This window comes from Echiichthys vipera (genome assembly GCF_963691815.1).
Source record: "Echiichthys vipera genome assembly, chromosome: 22".
Classification (NCBI taxonomy): domain Eukaryota; kingdom Metazoa; phylum Chordata; class Actinopteri; order Perciformes; family Trachinidae; genus Echiichthys; species Echiichthys vipera.
Window position 1 is genome coordinate 19734002 of NC_139847.1, and position 19688 is coordinate 19753689.

The 19688-nt window shown below is 43.1% G+C and overlaps 1 protein-coding gene across 2 annotated transcripts; it reads right to left on the bottom strand.

Moving 5' to 3' along the window:
• Positions 1 to 1942: 1942 nt before the first annotated feature.
• On the bottom strand, positions 1943 to 19161 carry rab1ba (zRAB1B, member RAS oncogene family a). 2 transcript variants are annotated; one of them, XR_014593715.1, is made up of 7 exons: positions 18889 to 19161; positions 12570 to 12642; positions 12316 to 12411; positions 10203 to 10298; positions 8720 to 8851; positions 5237 to 7239; positions 1943 to 5162 (listed from the first exon to the last, which is right to left on the bottom strand). XR_014593715.1 is itself a non-coding variant. In XM_083937066.1 (6 exons), exons 1-6 carry the CDS (start codon positions 18900 to 18902, stop codon positions 7045 to 7047), a joined length of 606 nt encoding a protein of 201 aa, XP_083793192.1. In that variant the 5' UTR covers positions 18903 to 19161; the 3' UTR covers positions 1943 to 7044. The 2 variants fall into 2 exon arrangements, 1 of the variants encoding a protein (XP_083793192.1); XM_083937066.1 differs by having other exon boundaries at positions 1943 to 7239.
• Positions 19162 to 19688: the final 527 nt, after the last annotated feature.

Here is a 19688-nt window from a genome sequence, read left to right on the forward strand (position 1 = left end):
ATGCTTATTTATGTTTGTCCTGACCATCATAGATACATGCCATACATTCCATTAGGGTATTTATGTATGTTTATTCTCTACATTCTGTAAATATTTTAGGCCATGTGTGTGTGTAGTGTTGTTTCTGTTATTTTCCTTATCACTGTTTTGTTATTGTGATCGTGGTTTGATGTCATTAATGCACTGCGATGTAAGGATGCACAGGTGTTGTGCGGACTCCAGGGAGAATAGCTGTGGCTGTGGCCCCAGCTAATGGAGATCCCAATGAATCAAATCCGACCTTGGGTTGCCGTGTAGACACGACCATCAGACTGAAGTCCAGAGGGTGGACATGAGGATCCGTCACAGAGCCGGCCTGCAGACTGGAGGAGTGGAACTGGACAGGCGTGTTCACCAGGCATGGACTGTCTAACAAAAAGATGCTGTCGAGGTGCATTTTGGGAAATGTAGGATCCAGTGTTTTTGGAGTGTGACTCAGAACAGGTCAGTCTGAGCTGGCTCCATTTTGACCTTTTTGTTGCTGGAATTCTAAATAACAGGAGTGACCCTTTGATTATTATTTCTGAATTATAGAACCAAATCATATTCACTAAAACACATTTCACACAAATTAGTCTTGATAAGTCGTCGTGGTTATTCTATAAGCACTATAATTACAGACAAGGTGTATATTGAAGGGGCGGCAGCAAGAGGGTTCCTGGTTTGAATCCCAGCTGGGGCCCTTCTGTGTGGAGTTTGCAGGTTCTCCCCGTGTCTCTGTGGGTTCTCTCCGGGTTCTCCGGTTTCCTCCCACAGTCCAAAGACGTGCAGGTGTTCGGTTCATTGATGACTCTAAAATTGTCCGTAGGTGTGAATGGTTGTCTGTCTTTGTTCGTCTGTGTGCCCTGTGATAGACTGGTGTCCTGTCCAGGGTGGACCCCGCCTCACGCCTGATGTCAGCTGGGATCGGTGGGGATCCAGCCCCCCGCGACCCTGATCAAGGGACAAGCGGTGGAAGATGGGTGGTGTATGTTGAAAGCGATGACTTTTACATTCGCTAAATGGAACTTTTTTCAGATACCTCATGAAAAATCTATTTTATCATCTTTCCTAATGCTCAGTTTATTGTTCAGTGGAAGTTTGACTGCTGATGTCTAACAGCTGTTAGAGGCATTTTTACTTAATACTTACTAATTTCCAGCACAGACACTGATGAGGCAATGGATATATAGTTTTAGGGACTGTACAAAAATGAGTCTTTCAGCTGGAGAAGCAGAGAAAGGTCCCAGATTACTATTTGTACTTCTCTTTCCCCCTGTGGCATGTAAAAAACTATCACAGGTCAGAACGGTGTGAAAGGATTGGTCTATTACCATAATATGGATTCAACTGGGTTACTTAAAGTCTTGACACACTTTTAGTCATCAATATTAACAAACTGTAGTATTTTCACAGCTACTTTACAGAGTGAAACATCAGCCCCTCCCTTCACCCATCCTTTTATACAGAACCTCAGTGTTAAAGGACCTATTATATGATACTGTTGAGTAACAATAGCAGACCAGCCCTCGTGGTGACGTTGATCTTTTTCATCATTTTATTATAGATATATTTATAATATGTACAGAAAAGAAAAAAACATGATCAAACTCAGCAGGGAGACAGCACCAAAGTGAACAAGCCAAACAGAAAGAAGACAGAAGGTGAGTGACAGGCGAGCTCCTGCCCGGTGCTTTTTATTAACAAAGAACACCTATAGTGAGTGCCTTTTATTAAGCCATGAACAGCGATGGACAGGTGTGCAAATGACATGAAACCCCCCCCAACCCAGCCCAAATGAATACAAAAAGTCAACTTAAGAATAAAAGTCAAGTGTTGTTTCATCAGAATCACATTCATACGCAAAAGCCCCCCCGCCCCCACCCTGCGTCTGTGTAACCCCGCCCTCCCCAGTGTCCCCTCATACTTCCATGGACTACACGACACAGTATAGTATCCAATGAATACATTAAAATCAGTAGAATAACAAGACTTGTTGAAAGAAAGATTTTTAAAAAAGAAGATCAGCCATCAAACCCCAAAACATCCAGAGTGTGTTTGTGTGTGTGTCTTGTTTCATAAGACTGCTTGTTCTGCATCTACTCAAGTGAGAGTGGCGTGATGCCAGGATGCCAACATTTTTCCAAAAAGCTCAGGAATGTTTGCCCACAAACGCACGCGCCCACACAGCTGTTTCCTTCCCTTCCCCTTAAAGTCCAGCCCTGCACGGCAAACCACAGCATCCCAGTTTGGCCTAACAAGGCTGAAAAACACAAGGATAAAAATACATCCGGTTAAAATGATGCCACCACACACACACACACACACACGACTCATCTCCAAGTGTAGCCGACGTCACATCAGTGCTTCACTCTGATCACTACAGAATTGACGCTTTCTGCCCTAAAGCATATGTGAGGCTGTTGTCCTCAACGTAATGTGGACTCATCTATATTCAGGCTTCAGGACAACTGGGACGCCTGTGCTGGGGCTGTACCTGAATGCTGACAGGTTTTTCTTGCAGAGAGAACCTGTGTTCGCAAAACATTTGATCTCCCGCCAGGGGTTCTCCTGCAGCACTCAAGTTCCTCACTTAAGTGTCCTTTAAAACCTCTTCACTGGGCGGAGAAAAGGGCGGAGTTGACCCCGTTGCTATAGTGATGTCATGTTTCATCAAACTGTGATTGGCTGTAGGTGGTCAATCAAATGACTGAACATGAAACAAAGAGAAACAACACTCACATTGAAATACCCTTAGAGCAATCCTAAATCAGCAAGTTAGAAAACATCTTGGAGCTTAAAGATGTTTGGTGAATGATTCGGGCCCAGGGATGACACCAAAGCCTGGGTGACAACCCCTTATCTGAGTGGAGGGGCCAGTCAGGGAGGATCTTGAGGAATTCCACAAGTTGCAGTGACATGGTTGGCTGGAGGGGAAGAGTTGGGAGTTCATATCCGGTCAGAAAACCAAGACCAGTCAGTCCCTGAATCTCCAGACGCCCTCGAACACAACACGAGTGATGAAACGGACTTAGGTCTAGGAGAGAAAGCAACTGGGTTCAGCGTGGGTCCCCCTGTTGCGTACACACACCACAGATAACCGAGACTAATGACAGAGTGAGTTCTCAGAAGACCCTAATGCTACTTCAGTACAGTATGTTCATTATTTAACCAGATCTTCCAGTTCTTTGAAAAACAGAGTAAAAAGTTGCGGCTCAGATTGACGAGGTCTCTCAGAGTCTTTCCTTCAGTTCTATAAGGGCAGGGGATGCTCTTTTCCTCACATTCCTTCCAGTCTCCCTGGAAATACCGCTGAGACCCGACACAGCTGAGGAGCAGAGCCGCTCACAGCTACGGGCTTGTAAACAGCGTCATACCTGTCGCGGATTTCACCGTTACTATGCCAACTGCTGGCAGTCGATGGCGGCCGGCCTGCGTCTGGATCAGCTCACTTAAATGTCTCGTACAACAGCTAGCTCCTGTGTGCTCCTCTTAAGTCATTACATGATTCTGCTGATAAGGACGGTGAACGCTCCAGAGGTCCGATTATTCTGACGTCAGGAGTGAAATTTCACGTTTAAAATACATGTAAAGTTTGAAAAGCTGTGACCGATCATTAATCACACCGAAACACGTTTTTGAAGACATGTCCATTTTCAAAATAGGGGAAATCTTCCAGTGTCCATGTCTTCAATAGTGCAATCGAGTGTGTCTAAAATCCCCTTTTTGATGTTGTGGGGTAACAAACGTGCAGCCTAGTTCATTTAAAGTATACTGACACATTAGGAATCGATGTTGACGACTCAAAGGAGACTAACACCAGTGGCACAAACTGGAACACTAAAGCGTCTGAGCTGAAATGCACAGGGACATAAGAGACAGGAGGGGGGCGATCTCAGGGAAGGAACAGCAGCTTCTGTAAGAGCCGACAGACACACCCACACCACACCTGCACCTCGGCTTCATCTGCAGACAAGCAACGATGAAATGACAGAAAACCTACTGAAGCGATTTGTACAAGTCGTCTGAATCAGAAGCATGAATAGAGGAAATAAAAAACAATAAAACCACAACAATAATAAAACAGTAATTGTAAGATCAGTATTGCCAGTTGCACAGAGTGCCCCCCCCCCCCCTCACTTCTGTGTGTGCAGTGTTATCGGCCCTGGGACTGTGATAATTAGTGTCATTCCAGGAAGTCACGGTGCTAAATGTTACAGCGTTTTTGTCACATTGCTTTCTTTTATATATGAAATGAAGACTAAAAAATAAAAACAAACACCATATACTGCAGTTGTCACAACCACGTGACGTCTGTGTGTGGAATTCGCTGACCTGCCGTGGTCCTCTTCTAGCAGGGAGTTTGGTTAATGCTTCGGTCCAAACTAATTTCAGTCTGTGATGTGTGGATCTTTCTCCTGTATGGGATTTCTTTACAGGTTCACACAGGGGGCCTGCTCACACCTGAATTTAGAACAGTAATGTTTGGAGATTTTTTGAAACTAGCTTGGCAGTCCTGGCTTTAATGGGAACCGAAGAGTCCAAAATGGATAGCGTAGTAGCTGTGTTGTACCATCCACTTTTATATAAACTTTCCCCAAACATAGACAGATTAGTCTCTTGGGTAAACCTTTGTTAACTTACCGCTAGCTGGCTTGACAACTGTGACTAGTTAGCTCACTAGCCACAAGCCACAATAGCTTGCCCACTGGCCCCACAAGTAGTCACTATGCTACCTAGCTTGTTTCGCCGTTTACCACTTCAGTATGCTTCAAATAAAATGCTCGTCAAACTGTCTAACAGAATCTAAATCCCTGTTTTCCATGGTGGAATTGGGGGACTGCATCTGCACCCATTTTTGGAACATTAATCTGACATCATGCCACTTTAGGCCCCGGTCAGACAGAACCCGTTTTAGCACACAGGCCGCTTTTTGGAATTGGTTGTACATTAGTAGTTATCCTCGCTGCTTTTGAGTTGCCGAGCGACCCATGTTGAAAAAACTTCAACTCAGGGTGGGAAAGTGCCCAATAGGTGCGTTTCCATTAGGGTAAAATGTCGGGAAGTTTCAGGGCACGCTCTCTCAAATTGGTGTTCACTCGCTGTTTCTATTACAAAAAAAAAATAAAAAATGCGGGGTCTTTCTGAGAAATGCAGCATACAGAACTTCACAGCAAATAACAGCTGAAGACGGGTGATTCGGTGGTTGCCTGGTAACAAAAATAACAAAAAAGACAGCTGGAAACGCTTTGTCTCATCAGCCTGGCTTCATTACAAAAGGCAGAACCTGTAAAACGTGCTCCGTATGACTGGGGCCATATGCAAAAGCTGGCTACGTGTGAAGAGATGGGAAAGCTCTCGTTGTTCAGTCTTCACACGACTACATCTGTACCTTTAAAGGTGTGATCAGACAGAATGTGAGGAGAATTTTAGAGCTGGAGAGATTGCGTACAAAGACAATGGAAAGGCTTGAGTGGGCATGAATAGATGCAAATTGACCTGGGATGGTGCAAAGGCATGTCGGTGGGAGTTGAAAATGTTTTGACTTGAACAAAAAAGTTCAAGCTCATTCCAGGGCATCGTGAATCTAGTTCTACAGAGAGGAAACAGGAGAGAGGGAAATACGTTCTGAGTTTAGTCAGAGACTGAACTGAACACATATACACACCATCTGTGCGTCCATATCTAGCTAGCTTACAGCTAGAGAAGAGACAGGTTCCCTGCTACCCCTACTGCTGGCAGCAGAGAAATGTGGTTTTAGTGGTACTGAGTAACATAGAAATTAACATAATTAATGAATGACATTAAGAAGTCCTTGGTTGCTGCTGTTATTTATCCTTATGTGTGTTAAGAAAACAACAATACCCATGCCCAAAGCCTTTGGCAATGAAAGGGGATGGCACAGATTTGATGCCAAGTGTGTCTGATTACCTGTTTCCCAGCTACAATTTGATTGGCTATTTGCCAAGTACTGCTGTCGTCATTTGCTCTTTTGGCAGACATTAGTATTTCTTTTAAATTGACAGCATGTACATACAGAGAATTGAGCAATGCATGAGAAGAACAGGTCTGTGCCCAGTCAGATCATCACCTGTGTTAAACTGACTCAAAATCCCCTCTGCTTCCTGTCTCAACACACCTTAGGAGTGGAAGCTGAGGAAGAGGAGCGATGGGGGGGAGAGGAGGCTCACTGAGAGGGCTTTTCCTGGATCGTCATCAATAAACAGCAATGATGAGTCAGTGTTCAGGAAAACTTCCTACTGTGTACAGAGCATCTGCACCTGTGTGTGTGTGTGTGTGTGTGTGTGTGTGTGTGCGTCTGTGTGTGTGTGTGTGAAAGCTGGGGTAGGGAGGGGAGGTGGCCCTAAGATGAGATCAGCAAAGACAGACACAGCCTGAGGAGAAAAGTATTTGGCCAAAAGGCTTCAATCTCTTTCACCCTTGCCACCCCGCTACAGTGTGTCTGTGTCTGTGTCTGTGTGTGTGTGTGTGTGTGTGTGTGTGTGTGTGTGTGTGTGTGTGTGTGTGTGTGTGTGTGTGTGTGTGTGTGTGTGTGTGTGTGTGTGTGTGTATAGAGATAAACTCACTGGTATCTAAACCTAATCTTCCACTGCCTTAATTCCACTTTAAATCGATACCAATCTCCCCCCTGTATCTGTTTTCTTTCTGTCCTCTGGGCAGAAAGTAAATGCGGCCTCGTGTCTGTTTCCGTCCACAGACTGCTTTCCTCTCTCAGGTGTTTGATGGGTGTACAGGCCTGAATCAACCCTTGTAAGGTTTCAATCTGTTTTCTGATCTGAGCACTCTTACAGTTTACTCTTCTGTTTGGCCAACCGTCCCTGGATCTCCAGAGGGGCTGATAGAAGGGGAGTCAAGGCGCTGGGTGTGGGTTACAAGGTGTTACGGAGGAATGGTGGGGTGTGGAAGTGGCGGAGATGGTGGGTGGGAACACAGAAGGAGAAGAAAGGGAGATTTCAGTGGAAATGGTGGAGGTGATGGTCGAGGTGGTGGGGACGAGGGGCTCTTTTAACAGCAGCCCCCTCCAGACTGCCTGACAGGGGTGCTCTCGATTTTTAAGTTGGGTTTGTCGCCGCCGGCTGTGGCCCCGGGGCCCATGCGCTTCTTGATCTCGGCCGCCATGGTCATGAAAGCCTGCTCTACGTTGGTGGCGTTCTTGGCGCTCGTCTCCAGGAAGGGGATGGCCAAAGAGTCGGCAAACTCCTGCCAGGAAAGAAAGAGGAAACTTGTAATAAAACTCTCAAAACAGCAAGAGACCAACAGAGGATGTAGAAAATTAAGTCTGTCATACTGACCACACACACACACACACACACACACACACACACACACACACACACACACACACACACACACACACACACACACACACACACACACACACACACACACACACACACACACACACACACACACACACACACACACACACACACACACACACACACACACACACACACACACACACACACACACACACACACACACACACACACACACACACACACACACACACACACTTTATTGTCCCTTAACGGCCTAAATGCTGTCTGACTCGCTTGTCCAGGCTGACAGAAATAACATTTAGGATGATTGAATTGTTTCAATATAAATATGCTTAATATCAGTTATAAGTACCGTATTTTATGGACTATAAGTCACACATTTTTAATGGTTTGGCTGGGCCCACGACTTGTACTCAGGTGCGACTTATATGTTAAAATACTCTTGTGTGCCAGTATCTACTACTCCTATTACTCCTGTACCACTAAAGATGAAAAGGGTAATCGCGCAGCAGAAAGAAAGTGATAAACTTGTGCGGGACTGGTGAAAAGCGGAGGATACTCTAACTGCAATGAAGAAAACAAAAAAGTTCATCGTGGGATAAAAGCGAAATGGCCACAGCTAGAGGAACAAGTTCACAAATGGGTGCTTGAACGACGTTAGATAGTTGCCAAGGCGATGAATATAAATGACTTTCTCCGTTGATGAAATGGCAGTTTTTGATTTTATAAAAACTAATTTCCCCCAAAAATGTGACTTGTGTGTTTTTTTCTTCTTCATTGTGCATTTTTTAGCTGGTGCGACTTATACTCCAGAGCGACTTATAGTCCGGATAATACAGCAGCTAAAATCCAAAGAGTCCTTTCAGATATAAAGTAAAGATTGACATTGACCTGTTGTCTTGACAGATCAGTATATTATACCTTCCACCCACAGCACTATCCCATCAACCCAACAGCAATCATGTCACACTCACCCCTCTGCTCCCCTGAGCTACTGTCTTTAACAGAAATACTGTTTTTAATTAAATAATGACCATTTTCATACTGAGTCTATCAAGACAACAGGGACATCTGAGCTTGAAGTGCTCTGTAGACGAGAAAAGGGATGTTCTTCTGTGGAAATACAGTATACTCTATTATATTGGAACATATTTTAATGACCACTAATTTACCATTATAGCATATATAGGCTATTGCAATCCCCTCAGTGTTTTTGACTGACTGGCTTGTTGGTCATGCTGAACACAGTCATTACTTGAAAACCACTTTTTATTTGAAATGATTGACTATTCTTTTGTTGAGGGAAACATTACCTCATCAAAATAATGGTATAAATGTGCATAAGGGGCCAATAATGATAAACATGTTGTTACTTCATGCACAGAGAGCAGCCTTACCTTGGCTGTTGTGTAGTCCACTACTTTCTTAGTGGTCAGGTCACACTTGTTGCCCACCAGAAGCTTGTTGACATTTTCACTGGCGTAGCGGTCGATTTCCTGAAGCCACTGCTTGACGTTGTTATAGGACTCCTGCACAAGGACAAGAATATCAGTATGTGAAACACTGGAGCTCACTGCAGGTGAATTTACACCACTGTGACTGTGCAGTGGTATAAACACAGAGAGAGAGAAAAGAGTGCCGCAGGGACAAATTATTTTTGTAGGCTGACCCTGAAGTTAGCATCGTCCTGGTTCCCTCGACAAAAAGGGATTTATTGCAGACAACAAGTTCTAGGATGAACAGAAGTTTACGATACTTACATGTTTGGTTCAGAAAGATAATCTTCACAAATTAACTCCACCGTATGAGTTTTGAAGCGTAAACACAAACTCCAGAGGTACGGCGATTTGATGTCATAGGAACAAAACGTTTAAAATGCTCTACAGCCTGTGTTAAACTTGTACTCCATAAGAATTGAGAGACGTTGTTTCTAGCGGCCTCTGTGGCAGTAAGATGTGTTTTGATTTGATTTTTCTCTTCTTAAAAACTTTAGTGAAAGGGCATTCACGTCTCTACTGCCGGTCTTTCGCCTATATGTTACCCTCTTCAATCCATACGCACATGTTCCTGTTACATTTGCAGGGATATTGGAATAAGGCAAAAAGGTAGTACAAGTACAAGTGCTTTCATTAGTGGGTCATGATCAATCGCCATGGTTTTAACTCACTCTTTGATAGAGAGGAACTTTAAAGACAATTAAAAAGATGAAAATCTTACAGAGTGCATCTTTAACCACAGAGCTTATTTAAGACATCTAACCAAGAAACCCTCTGACTTTGTGTCGAGGGAACAGGAAGTGCAAAAATGCTGCTAATTCACTTCTGAGTTTTAGGACTCATTCCTGCAGGACTCTTTTGTACAAACACCTGCACAATTTAATGGGGTCCAGTTCTAAAGCCCTGCAGTAAATAGTATTCTCATATACGATCTAATGTTCACTGCAATGCATTCTGTAATTAATCATAAGGTGCTGTTCTGACAAGATCATTACTTCTACAGACTCACTGTTACTACAAATGTACAAACTACTCGCCTGTTTGTTTTTATTTATGTAAATATGCATGTATTTGTTTGTACAGTAAAGTTTGTTGACCTTTCTTTAGATCGTTTGTAGAGCTAAAATCCCATTCAAATGACTGCTAATGTATTCCAGTTTATCAGATGAACAGGAGTGATGTAGCCTACCATATGTGTACCTGTGTGTAAACTCAAACAACTGTGTTTTGTAGCAAATTACTGAAAACAAGTCGAAAAAGTATCCTCCAAATTTTTATACTGAACCTCAAAACATCAGACACCATTGAAACATCGGCAATGGAACAAAACTAAGCTATCATAAAGTATTGGACTGATTTCCTTCTCTGAGGACAGCTGACCTACCTGATCTGTCACATCGTACACAACGATGATGCCGTGGGCTCCGCGGTAGTAACTGGAGGTAATGGTACGAAACCTCTCCTGACCTGCAGTGTCCCACTGAGAGAGAGACAGAAAGAGACAGAAAAGAAAAGAAGAAGGAACAAATATTAGTAATCAATACAACTAAATACATTGTCATAAATGAATAATCCCTCTTCACTCCCACATTTTAACATCTTAATAACAATCCCCTCCCCATAAAGCTGTGGGAAATGGAGCAGTAGGCAGTAGGTCGTGCTGCAAAAATAGTGTGTTCGACTTAATTTACTGAATTGACTTTGATTAAATTAAGCTTAGTCTTTGTAGCAGTGAAAAGAAAGGGCAACAAAGAAGTGTAATTTGTGGATAAAGGAAAAAATGAGTGGAGCAGAGTGGTGAGTATGACATGACTTTAGTGATGTCGTAGTTTACCAAATGAATTTACACGCTGATAGAGTACGGCTCACCTCCTCAACGTCTTTATTAGCCACCGTTCTTTGTTACAGTTTATAACCGTATCTAAAGTATTACTGGAAAAGAAAAAAATAAACTTGTGCAGTTGACTGTGAGGCTGCCTCCCTGGTCAGGTGTATGCCTGATTCTAAATGTATTATCAGCTCTATTTCTGTGCCTGTGAAGGACACAGTGGATTCTTTTGTAGTTTCTCGTGCCTGATGGTTTGATGTCCTTGCATTCCTTCACTCCTGCTTTAAACTTGTGTGACTGCCGGATCAGCAGGTCTGTCTTATACTCCATTTGATAACCCTGTATTGTCTTTGACCATTGTAGTCAAACCATTATGTATAATTGGTCCTTTTCCACTGCGAAACAACAGAACCTGAAGTGTAGTCATTGTCAAGGGTTCTGCTTTTGTTTCCACTTCTGTCCACCCTCTTCGGAGACGACCTCCTGGAAATACATCCATGCACTGTTTGGGAAGTGACACTAAATCCTACTTTCAGTGGGTTGGAGGCAGTGCTGTCTCACATGACATACATTCTGGATCAGGGTCAGAAATTAAGGGGTAAGGGCAAGATGCCCTAAGAAATCTGAGAATTCAATGCCCCTGAAAAAAAATGTGATTAAGGGGCAGAGATACTCCATGTCAGATGTGTTCTCACTTCCTGGACATGCTGTTTGGTTCAGGTTAGGGGGTTGGTAGCTTGGTAAAACGCAGAAGGGAGGACATGACGCCGATTACACCACGCTAACAGAGCCGGTTCTTAATTTGGTCATAAAAAAAGAGTCTGAGTCTAGAATTTGTCTGATGATTTCATTTTCGGCTTTTACTGACAGAAGGTCCTGAAGCTCGTGGTCTCTCCAGTTAGACATTTTCGTTGGCAACTTTGTGCAAATAACCCTCCTTCTTCACTGTTGGAAGTTTCGACACCCGCTTGTTCGCTGTAAATTCTGCGCCCAATGAGCTGCTGTACTCACACATGGGATCGCTCGCAGATTACACTGTCTTCGTAAGTCGGGAGCCAAACACCACTTTGATGTCGGATCCAACTGATTCGGACATTTGCGTCCCGCAGATACGAGGTAATGTGTAGATAATTTAAAGTTTGCAGTGCATGTGTGAAAGGCGTTTCACTGATAATAGCAGGAGTATGTTTTTTATATACTCATGTTGGCACACGGTGGAGATATCTGTACGCATTTCAGTCTGGGCTGAGCAGAAGCCAGAAGCTCTTCTGTGGGCATGTTACACAGAAGAACCATCTTAAACAGGGACATAGATAAATCTAATTAATCAGAAAATTAGTCATTAGAGGCAGCCCTAAACAGAACTACACTGGGCTTTTACTTTTCTGTGTATGTACAGTATGTATGTTTGTATGAGCAGAGCCCCTCTTGACAAACCACGTATTTTGAAGGTGGCATCACCTGCTCTCTTAGCTAACATTATCAAATTACAGCTTGGTTTGACACACACACGCACGCACGCACACACACACGCACACACGCACACACACGCACACACACGCACACACACGCACACACACACACGCACACTTTGATAACAATGGTTGGATCTGGGCTCTAGCTCAGGTAAGGGATACAGTGGGCGTTCTCTGTGTGCATGTGTTCTCACAATCTGCAGTTTAATGGTCTTGCCATCCAGCTCGATGGTGCGGATCTTGAAGTCCACTCCGATGGTACTGATGTAGCTCTCCGTGTAGGTGTCATCCTGGGGGGGGGGGGGGGGGGGGTAGATGAAGTGAGGGAGAACAGGAAGTGGTCAGGCCGACAGCAGAGTTAAGAAAGACTAAGGGTTGCAGTTGGAACAGAGACATTTAGAGGCCAACGGTGAGTATATGACTTAGAGGGTGAGACAGAAATACTTACAGCGAAACGCAGCAGAAGGCAGGACTTTCCTACTCCAGAGTCTCCAATGAGCAGGAGCTTGAACAGATAGTCGCTGAAACAAAAACAATCCAGGTTAGAACAGGGACCACATTTCTAACCCTACCCCATGTACAACATCTGACACAAGTGCTGAAGTGTCTGAAGCCATTCTCCTGACGCACACTTTTGTCCCCGGCTCACCGCGCGCCACTAATTCAAGTGACATTTCAATTGGGAATATGCATCATTAAGACATGATTAAGGCCCGACTGTAGGTCCTACTTTATTACTGATCCTGTCCTGAGGCCCTGTCATGAAAAGGTAACCTGGCATCCCCAATCTAATAGTCTGGAACCCTCCGACTTCAAGGGGGCGTTATCCTTGGTGCAGACCAAAATGGAAGGAAATAGACGGCGCAACAAAATAAAACCTACAACCAATCACAGCAACAAAATAAAACCTACAACCAATCACAGCAACAAAATATGACCTACAACCAATCACAGCAACAAAATAAGAGCTACAACCAATCACAGCAACAAAATATGACCTACAACCAATCACAGCAACGAAATATGACCTATAACCAATCACAGCAACAAAATAAAACCTACAACCAATCACAGCAACAAAATAAAACCTACAACCAATCACAGCAACAAAATAAGAGCTACAACCAATCACAGCAACAAAATAAGAGCTACAACCAATCACAGCAACAAAATAAGAGCTACAACCAATCCCAGCAACAAAATAAGAGCTACAACCAATCACAGCAACAAAATAAGAGCTACAACCAATCACAGCAACAAAATAAAACCTACAACCAATCACAGCAACAAAATAAAACCTACAACCAATCACAGCAACAAAATAAAACCTACAACCAATCACAGCAACAAAATAAGAGCTACAACCAATCACAGCAACAAAATAAGAGCTACAACCAATCACAGCAACAAAATAAAACCTACAACCAATCACAGCAACAAAATAAGAGCTACAACCAATCACAGCAACAAAATAAGAGCTACAACCAATCACAGCAACAAAATAAAACCTACAACCAATCACAGCAACAAAATAAAACCTACAACCAATCACAGCAACAAAATAAAACCTACAACCAATCACAGCAACAAAATAAGAGCTACAACCAATCACGGCAATGAAATATGACCCACAACCAATCACATCAACGAAATATGACCTATAACCAATCACATCAACGAAATATGACCTATAACCAATAACAGCAACAAAATAAAACCTACAACCAATCACAGCAATGAAATGAGACCTACAACCAATCAGAGCAAGGAAATGAGACCTCCAACCAATCAAAACAATGAAACAGTGTTGGTTGGTTGGTTTTGAAGAAGGAAAAAAAATGGCCGCCGGATGACAAGCTCTCTCAAATTAAAGTTAAAGAGTACACTAAAATGTGTTTCTGCGCTGCCTGGTTTGACAGTTGATTGAAGTTTTGTGAGTCTGGTAAACTGCGCTGGACAGACCTGTAGACTGGACAGTCATACTGTCAGTCATCGTCTTAAACCCTCCCCACATGAGCTAAATGACTGTGATTGGTCCGTCCAGGGCAAGGCCAACAGGAAACCTGTCTAGAGAGGGGCCAGAACTCAAAATGATGGAACAACATCCTCCACCCTACTTCACACCCAATCACTGAGAGGAAAACACCATCACATTAATTTGACACAGTACAGACAGCTGTAGAGAATTACCCAATGCCACTGCTATTCTTGTGTCACAGGAAACTGAGACCTGTTGTGTATCACAGCCTGAAACTTGATCAACTGGCAATATCTCACAAACACTGGATGCAACTGCACTGTTGCAATCAGCCCAGTTCACATGACTCTACATGGCTATAGCTTCTTATGTGGACTGATGCTGAGGACCACCAGGACTGGTCAATCGGTTATCATTCATTGTAACAAGCAATACAAAGAACATTAAGTATGCAGCCTTTTAATACTTAAACATTAATAGCTTTTACTTTTCCTGCTTCAGTAGGACAGTGTATCAATTCAAACTTTCCAATACTAGTAATAAAACAATAAATGGTTTTTGGCTGTGACACAAAAGGGTTGCTTTTTCAGGTTTTTTTGTTCATGTTGTCCATAATTAAAAATCCATTCAAGAACTACATTAGTCTAAAATTGGCAAAATTGTCATTAAAATCTACAATTATCGGAAAAAAGAACACATACAACAGAGAGAGAATCTAAGCCAATGTTCAATCGATACATTAAAGTAAAGAGTAAGTCAATACTCATGTTAAACACACTGTTGCAGGCTGTCAAAGATGTACAAGGGTTGGTCATTCATATCTGGAAAACGATACATCAGTTATATAGCATATTTTCTATAATAGTCTATATGAAATAATGGAAAAGCACTTATTTGAATACTCTAGTATTTCTTATTTTATTAAGAACTTTAGTGCAAAAGTGAAATAATAGAGTAAAGAATTCCAGCTATGTTACACAAAAAGTGTGGTGTTAAAACAAAAGCTCACCTAATAGTATTTCACATCAGATTTTCTGAGAAATTCTAGTTAGTATGTGCTTGTTATTATCAATTTAAACCAGGGCTGCCCAGTCCTGCTCCTGTAGAGCCACTGTCCTGCATGTTTTAGGTTTCTCTCTGCTCCAACACACCTGAGTCTAATGATGTGCTCGTTATCAAGCAGCTAAAAACTCGTCACAGGTTTAATAATCGTTACACTCGGGTGTGTTGGAGCAGAGAGAAACCTAAAACAGGCAGGACAGTGGGCCTCCAGAGTTAGACAATATAATTGTGTATCACTGTATCTCAATAGTTAGCACTGTCGCCTCACAGCAAGAGGGTTCCAGGTCTGAATCCCGGCTGGGGCCCTTTTGTGTGGAGTTTGCATGTTCTCCTTGTGTCTGTGTGGGTTCTCTCTGGGTTCTCCAGCTTCCTCCCACAGTCCAAAGACATGCATGTGTTAGGTTCATTGATGATTCTAAATTGCCCGTAGGTCCGAATGTGAGTGTGAATGGATGGTCTCTGTTTGTCTCTATGTGCCCTGTGATGGACTGGCGTCCTGTCCATGGTGTACCCCGACTCACGCCTGATGTCAGCTGGGATCAGCTCCAGCCCCCCACGAACCCGACAGGGACAAGCGGTTATGGATGGATGGATGGATGGATGGATGGATGGATGGATGGATGGATGGATGGACGGATGGATGGAACCTGTATACTTGTTGACTGAACACCAAATGCTCTGGTAGTTTTTTTCTTGAATCAAACAAATCTTGGTCATCTGAAGCATAGTCATGTAGCTCTACCTCTGTTCCTGTCTGCTCACAGAGCCCTCTGTGTGCTCCTACTGGCATCTGCTACAGGATCAGCTAGCTCCCACCGCACCAGAAGAAAAACAACCACTCAGAGCCGAGGAGTCAATAACTGCTCTGACTTCTGATCAACTGTAAAACTAGGCAGCTCTATGAATCAAGACTATGTTACTGTATTGCCCATTTCTCACATAAACTGTTCTCATAAATATATTTTAGTGCACCATTTAGCTGTCTAATGAGAAAATTTGTTACCAAAATCAAGCCCCACCCACACACTTTCTCATATTACAGCTAAACGGTATACTAAAATACCTTTCAGCAAACATTTTATAAAAGAAATATGCAAAAAAGCAGCAGTGTAGCAGGAGCTGCCCAGTTTCATAGTTTGACTGGAGTTCGAAGCACTCACTGACACGGCATCATAGACTCCTCTGCTCTGATTGGTTGCTTGTCAGTTGCAGTGGATCTAGCAGATGACATTAGGCACACAGAGGGAGTTAGAGATACATTAATATTTCAGAGATCATCAGGTCTCATTGTGCCGTTAGGATATACAGGTTCAGCAAATACGATTTACTTAAATATAAATAAAAAAAAAATTAAAAAAAGTTACTGGTTAAATTGAACAATGCAATGTTTTGGGCAACATTGTCTGCAGTTCTGAATGTTAAGGTCTGCAGCTTTAAATGGTATTAAACAGTCGATAATTTGAATGTAATCCAGATGCTTGGCAGCCTTTTAAAATATATGTGGTCAAACGATCCATTGAAGAAGGGTTTCCTGATTAACTTAAGTCTGAGTTAAAAAGACAAATCAAATGTCAGGTTTAAAGGTTGGATATGGAGAATGAGAGGAACACCGCAATCTAGTGTCTCAAGATCATAGTGGCAAAAACAAAAAAGAATTCCCGCAGTCGGGTTGCCAGGTTCGTTGCCGAGTGTGTCCTGCAACCAGCCTGCTCCATGTCAGTGATGTATCATACAGGGTAGCGCTTTATTTAGACTAATCAATGAATTTACAACAGTATTTAACGTTAGCCAGTCTTGAACTGGAAGTCTTTCTTTGAGTGGTGTGTAATCCATTAACTAGCTCTCAACTCTAAATTATTGTTTGTTTCTGTAGCAAAAAACAAACAACCCTGGCAACCAGCAACGACCAACGCTGTTGGCTGCTACAATGTAAACAGAACGTGACAGATATCGTCAAATATTAATTGAGACTGCATATACATTTGTTAGTGGGAAAGCAATACACTGTACCCCTCAAAACGGCCTATAAGTGTTTTTTTTTAATACAGAGCTATTAATAAAGATTCTACTTATTCAACCTTTAAGGAGAATAAACACCAGTCAAACTGACCCTTTCTTACAATGTGACAGCCAAAAAGGTGGCATGCTTATAACTGCTCTATTAATTATTAGTAAATATCTTTTAACCATTAATAAACCAATTAGTTGCACCCTTTACAAGGGATGCCTTACTAGAACTTGGCACCAAACCTTTGCAGATGGATAACTTAACCCCAATCAAGTGTTCTTACACTGCCTACTACTAAGATGTAGTGCCTAATGGTGGGCAATATAAGGAGAGACAAACATACTGTGTGTAAACAAACAGGGGGAACACAGAATGTCTGCTAAGGGTGTGGAGGTATTGGCTAAGCTAGTTACACAGGGTTCCATAAGGTTTCAAGCCGCTGTGACAGCGAGACGCTTCAGCACCGGATGACAGATTCGGTGACAGGCGGGTGTCCTCTCATTTCAGGGCTGCAGGTCAGCCGACAAACATCTGCTCCCTGCCGTATCATCTGATGCCAGCCCCGACAAACCAATTAACATAGCTGCATAGCCGGTACAACAGCATTCAATATCGGGTAATGTGATGTTTTAATTCGGCACAAACCAAAGAGTTCGAAACAGAAAAAGCCATTTCTTAAAACTTATATTTTTACAAGGTGGCATTTAGAGTGTCTAAATCACGGGTATCAAACTTCAATTCGCAGTGGGACAAATTTAAAAAGTGGGACAAAGTTTTGGGCCAAACTCAATATTTACTTAAATTTTATTTTATTTTTTTAAAGTCTGCAAATGTGCATGTTCTCCTCTCCAGATGTGTAATGTTGAACCTTTTCAGTGCAGGTCATGTTCTTGTCGTGGTGTTTCTGCTGTTTGATTCTTTGGTAACAGCCACGGTGGCAAACAGCTCTTTACCTTCAGACACAGATCATCTGCCTCCCACCGCTGCTGAAAGCTCCTGTTCTCCATCTTTCTTTTGGCCGTTTTTGTGGAGGGGTGGATTAAGTTTGTCTGCAGAGACTGGAAGCATGGATGCTCATGTTTGTCAACAGAAAAGTAGACGTGTATGTGCTTTAAACTCACGGGCCAGCTCTCACAGAACCTTGATATGATCTTGCGGGCCAAATATAATGACTGGCCCACGGGCCTGAGTTTGACACCCCTGGTCTAAATGATGTGTACAGTACGCACCTGAGCGATTAAAGACGACAACTTAAAGGTGTGTAGGTCACTCCTATGCAAAACAACAACACACAGGCTGTCTGCCGAGGCGACAGGTCAGCCCTCCCATATCTGGTAACGCTACTTCGTTACTTGCTGTAACGTGACTGGAAACATAATGCTGCTCGTTTACCACTCCAGCTCCCGGGCTGGTTCGTGGCGGCGTCCCCTCTGTCCGTTTTCACTCTGCTTTCACACACTGTTCGGTTATTTGTCACGAGCCAACTGTCAGCTGACGTTTAACGAGAACACGTTCGCGAGACTGACACATTAAAGAAGCCGTCCGCGCCCTGTTCGCGAGAGCCAGCTAGCTGGTGCCCGACAACACATTTATCGACAGAACAGTTAGCCTGCATTATTTATCGACGGTTACACCTAAACCACACAATAATAATACCAAACTAAACACGACAGCGGCCTCCTCACAGCGGAGCGTGTTTAACGAAACGTTCAAACTCACTATTCGGGATTCATGGTTTCACTCTGGACGTGTTTTTTCTGTCGGCGACTCGGCTCTTCCTTCCTACTCCGGCAAAAAACGATGACTTGAAGGTCCGGGTATCCGAGGCACTTAGATGGTTGTTTTCCCTTCTCCGTTACTGTCCCGTGGTCGTTCCCCCGTGTTTGACCTTTATTGTTTTATAAACCCTTGATTCCAGCGGACATATCCTTGATTCCTCGGGTTAGGCTGTTGTATTTCACTCCTATTTTCTGCCTCTCTGTGTCCGTTGCTTGCTAGAAGCTCAAGATGGCTGCGCAGGTGCGGTAGTGACGTGAGGTGACGTGTCACTACTCAGATGTCAGCAGAGTCGAGAATTAGGGTGGTGCTGGGATTTGTAGTTTATCCTAAAAGATAACGTTTAAAAACAACTACATACTATACAGGGGCCTGCACTCACTGACAACAACATGGTAAACTGTTTTCAAGCAGCTGCTAGCTCTGGGTGATTTAAACAAAATGACCATACTTATCAAAGGTCAACTTAATATATGTTTCAATTCAATTCAATTTTATATAAAGTGCCAAATCATAACAAAAGTTATCTCAGGACACTTCACCGAGTAGGTAAAGACCACACTCTATGACTTATTTATGATAAACATAGACCCAACAATTCCTCCGTAGAGTACGGTGGCAACGGAAACCTTCCCTTTAACAGACAGGAACAAACAGACCCAGCTCTGTGGAGGACGCACATCTGTCTGCACCGGTTGAGAGGAACAAAAGGAGAGAGAAAGAGAGAAAAGACGGACGGATAG

Bases quoted from the DNA above. Each gene is read 5' to 3' on its own strand.
- rab1ba (XM_083937066.1), bottom strand. The intron at 10,299-12,315 runs GTGAGAACACAT...TCTCTCTCTCAG, and splicing joins AGACCATTAAACTGCAGATT to TGGGACACTGCAGGTCAGGA. The intron at 7,240-8,719 runs GTAAGGCTGCTC...CTTTCCTGGCAG, and splicing joins TGGACTACACAACAGCCAAG to GAGTTTGCCGACTCTTTGGC.